At 41.4% G+C, this 4,301-nt stretch overlaps 1 protein-coding gene across 5 annotated transcripts in view; it reads right to left on the bottom strand.

Annotated features, from left to right (window-relative positions):
* RSU1 (Ras suppressor protein 1) overlaps nucleotides 1-4,301 on the bottom strand; it is an 88,113-nt gene that overhangs the window by 63,650 nt on the left and 20,162 nt on the right. For 3 of the 5 annotated variants that reach the window (XM_011364362.2, XM_011364361.2, XM_023533102.1), the window contains exon 3: nucleotides 3,055-3,105. The exons of the other annotated variants lie outside the window; for them this stretch is intronic. In XM_011364362.2, coding sequence (XP_011362664.1) covers nucleotides 3,055-3,105 — 51 coding nt within the window. The remainder of the gene's footprint in view (nucleotides 1-3,054; nucleotides 3,106-4,301) is intronic. 5 annotated transcript variants of the gene reach the window in all.

Here is a 4,301-nt window from a genome sequence, read left to right on the forward strand (position 1 = left end):
AGAAATTAGTAAATAATTTGAGATCTTAAATATATGAAACTAATTTTAAGTGAAAGAGTAACAGGCCCAGAAGCCATAAGACTCAGAGTGGTAAAAAGAGGCTTAACGGGGAAGTGACACTCAGCTGAGCCCAGGAGGTCGCTGGGTGGAAACACCTGTAACTGGTCATGGCACCAGCCTCCCCTACCTGCAATTCTTAGGGGCACCTGGGAGTGCCATCCACACATCACTGAGCTCTGAAAGGGCCCCATGAATACAAAGATGATAAGACACCAACTCCCAGGGCATTAGGTACTGTTTCCTTAGCGCTCCCACAGTCCAGCACGGTGCTAATGAACTCATGAGACAGGAGTCTGTGGTGGCCACATCTCCTCAAGTCCCTAGGCTGGCGTAGGAGGTGGGGCTGGAGCAGGGCGGGTTCAGAGGAGCACACGCACAGGACGCCCCTCCTTCAGATGTGCGCGGTATCGTGGGGCAAGCGCTGTTTCCGACGGGCTGGCCTGGTGGCAGAACCTCCGCGTCACCCACTGGGCCAGAAAGAACCTCGGCTGGGTTCCCAGATCGAACCTGCCCAGTTGCAGTAAAAGGCAGAAGGGGAAGGTTTACCTGCTCCTGGGCCTCCTGCCTCCTTACATGCGTCCTGGAAATGTGCAGGTCTAGGGAAGTGGCTGCGGGCAGAACGGTTTTCCACTGACTTTTCGATTTCCTAAACTCATCCTCACGGCCGACCCACAGGTTTGAATTTCAACAGTGTCTCTGTAACGGTGATGAACCTCTAACGGCGAGCAGCTTGACAGTGCTGAAATATTTTTTTTATGAACTGTAACCTAGATAACTTCGTTTCTGCTCACAAATTTTTTTAGAATTTATGGATCATCAGCCCACTTTCAGCTTCCCCGTGGCCACTTTCATACTGCGTTGAGAGGACCTGTCAATGTCGAAACTACCAACAGGGAAAGAAAGTCACCTCAGTGCCACACTGCTCCAGTGGCCCTGTGTGTGGAGTCAGATGGTGTCCCCAGATCGAGGTCCCAGTTTGAGTAAAGCCAGTCATTCATTCCGTAAGTCCACAAGCGGAAATGTCAGAGAATAGTGTGACTGGCAAGCTGAGAGAAAAACACAAATATTTTGCAAGATAAAAGCAATGCTGAGGCGTTTATTTTTTTTGAGTCCCTGTGGTTTTAATGCAGCTCTGGCAGCCAGTCCCTATTAAAAACCACAGAAAGTGAAAGACACTGATTACAATAAAAAGTGACAGCAGGGTGTTCTTAGCCACTTACATGTAATGCATATTTATATCGCCATCAAATGGACATATTTACTATAAACACTTGAAAAACCATAGCAAAGTCATTCATTTAAATGCCAGAAAAATAGTAAAAGATGCTAATTTGACCTTAGCGAAACAGCTCGGGTGTCACTGACAATACCCACAATGGCTTGAAACAAAAGTTACCAAGACGTTTAATTAGTTTACCAGATTAGGTCAACGGTATCTCAGATGAGGGAAAAAGAAAAAAAATAAGGGAAAGAAGAAATACGAAGTTTGGATTCATTCCATCAACCTCTTTAACAGCAGACACACTTTAACTCCAAATTATACCTAAATTAATCTCACATTATATGCCTGGAGAAAGAAACTGATCCATCAATCCCTGAGATTTCTCTTTGTGGATGTGTAAGAAGAAAAAAATTACAGCTACCTGAAAGATTTTTTTAAAAACATCGATTAATGATATAATAGAAATAAAACATATTTTGTCTTCTTGTTTAAATGTAAACCGTTTCGCTCTAATGGTGATGCAGATCTAACAACAGTAAGCTTGGCAATTAAACATGTTTATGAACTGCGCGATGGAGAGCTTCAGGAGATTCTGCTCGCAACATTTCGGGGAATTTAGCGGTCATGCCATCCACCCTTCAAAACGAACAGCAAATCCCCTGTGACTGGGGTTAGGGTCTCAGTGGACAGCAGGACCATTTGCTACAAAAACAATTCTAGTGGCAGCATATCGCCTATTAGAAAAATGATCACATGTAACCCTCATTTTCAGCTTCTCTGGCCCCCACCACTGAAACATGACAAATGTGCCACTCTGCCTTTGCCTTACAAATATGCACTTTTTGCTAAAAATGAACTAATCTGCCTGTCTCCACCACACGAGGGGCCCTGCCACTCTAAATTCTAGATTATCAACAGCTCTGTGACACTGCTTCGAGCTGTATATAATGTACATACACACATAAATTCATGACACAAATCCCTCAAGATGACATTCTGCTCAATTTCATTGAATTCGGAAAGCTCCCGAACAAATTCTTGCCACATGATTAGAAAATCATTCAAGTCTGCAGGAAATGTGGCAAGCGCAAAGAAGTGACAGTCAATTAGGAATGAGAAAGGAGAGCAGGACCCTGTCATTAAAATCTTTAAAGCCACAGCTCTAACAATAAAACGGTCCATATCATTCACACGAAAAATTCTTATAAAAGCAGGTATTGAATTTACTACATGTACACCACACAGTCATACTATCAATGCCCAAGAAAATTTTTCTTAGAAACCTGACGCAAGAATTGGAAAAATACCGATGTAAATGTATATAATTTTACAACTTTGTGGTTTTTTCTTCCCTATTGAGCAGGGAAAGAAAATATATCAACAGTTAAATTTTCTCCTTTGAGATGAAAGCAAAAACTCTTACTCTAATATTTTTTGATAATTTTTTTTTCAGGAAATACTAATGAATGGCCCAGCAGCAGCTCAGGTCTCTGCAGCATTTACCAGCCCTGAAAAGAACCCTCTCCAGAGAAGCAATGTCATTTTTTTTTTCCTTCAGTTTAATCACACAATAGGAAAGAGTCCTCAGGATAAAGCAAAGTCCAAAATACGGGAAGACAATATGCTCATGTATCTTAATGTCACCAAAATAAATTCATGTTTCCCCAAATAAACAGTTGTCATTAGTGTCTTCACAGGAATCAAAAAATCAGCAGTATCATCACAGTACCTAAAAGTCAGAAACTGTGAAATAAATGATAACGTCAACTCACTTGTTAGCTTGTTGTGGCTGAGGACCAGCTGTGTGATGTGGGATAAGGAGACTGTAAAGGAATAAAAAAAAAAAAGTCACAGTCAGTTAATGTACCCAAATTACAGCAACACTCCTACAAGGTAAAGTGCTAAATTATTTTTACAGGTTGAAGTGTTACTGCCCACAGAAATAGAAGCAAGGATTCATTTAACACTCTCCATTAAATGTTAACCCAAATTAAGAGAAGTCATATAATGAGTGGTACAATTAGCATAGCAAGTTAGAGCTAATGAGATTAATGTCACTGGATCGGACATGAAAAGGGTCAGTTAGCTTTGCTTGGAGACCTGGTTTCTGCTGGCCCAGCCTTAGTGACCCATCTCAACAAACTGTGCCAGTCTGGGAACTGGCTGACTGTATAGACAGGCACAGAGCCCTCACCTGCGTGGAAAAGCCATGACATCAACAGAAAGATCATGTGGCAGAAGGCCGACCAGTACATTACTTCATCTATACCCACTGTATACCCAGAAATTCTTCTACACACTTTAATGATCAAAAAAAGAAACAAACAAACAAAATTCTCCTTTAAAAAAAAATTTGGTTGATGTTTTAATGTACCTACAGATTGCACATCAGTTTTCAAACTTCTTCATGGAGGTTTAATTTGCTGAACAGATTTACTTAAAAGATAGTTTTTCCAACTATAAACAAAAACATATACACATGGATCCACCAAAAAGAAAAAAGGCCCAACAAAAAAGGGATCTGCCTTCCATTTTATTTTTGGTTCTAAAACTTCACTGGATGATCAGCATCACACACACACACTCTCTCTCTCTCCTTCTCCTTCTCTCTCTCTCTCTCTCTCTCTCTCTCCACTGATGCAGTTAAAAAAAAATGCAGTAGAGTTTTTTTCTTTAAGGGAATAAAGCAAAAATTCTTCTCAGGAGGAGTCTCAGTGTTGGACCCCAGCAGGCTTATAAGAAAATGAGTTATCACTCCTGACCACTACTACTGTTTTTCTTTTTTCAACCATCACAAAGCCATAGAAAAGTTCAAAATACAGTACATAGACCTGGTTTCCTGCCCTGAACCATTTGAGATTAAGATATTGGCCTGATACTCGCAAACTTTAGGGTGGCAGTTCCCAGTCTTTTTGGCACCAGGGACCAGTGCTCCTATGAGAACCTAATGCCTGATGATCTGAAATGGAGCTGAGGTGGTGATGCTAGCGCTGGGGAGTGGCTGCACATACAGATGAAG

Source organism: Pteropus vampyrus, unplaced genomic scaffold (assembly GCF_000151845.1).
Source record: "Pteropus vampyrus isolate Shadow unplaced genomic scaffold, Pvam_2.0 Scaffold96, whole genome shotgun sequence".
NCBI lineage: Eukaryota > Metazoa > Chordata > Mammalia > Chiroptera > Pteropodidae > Pteropus > Pteropus vampyrus.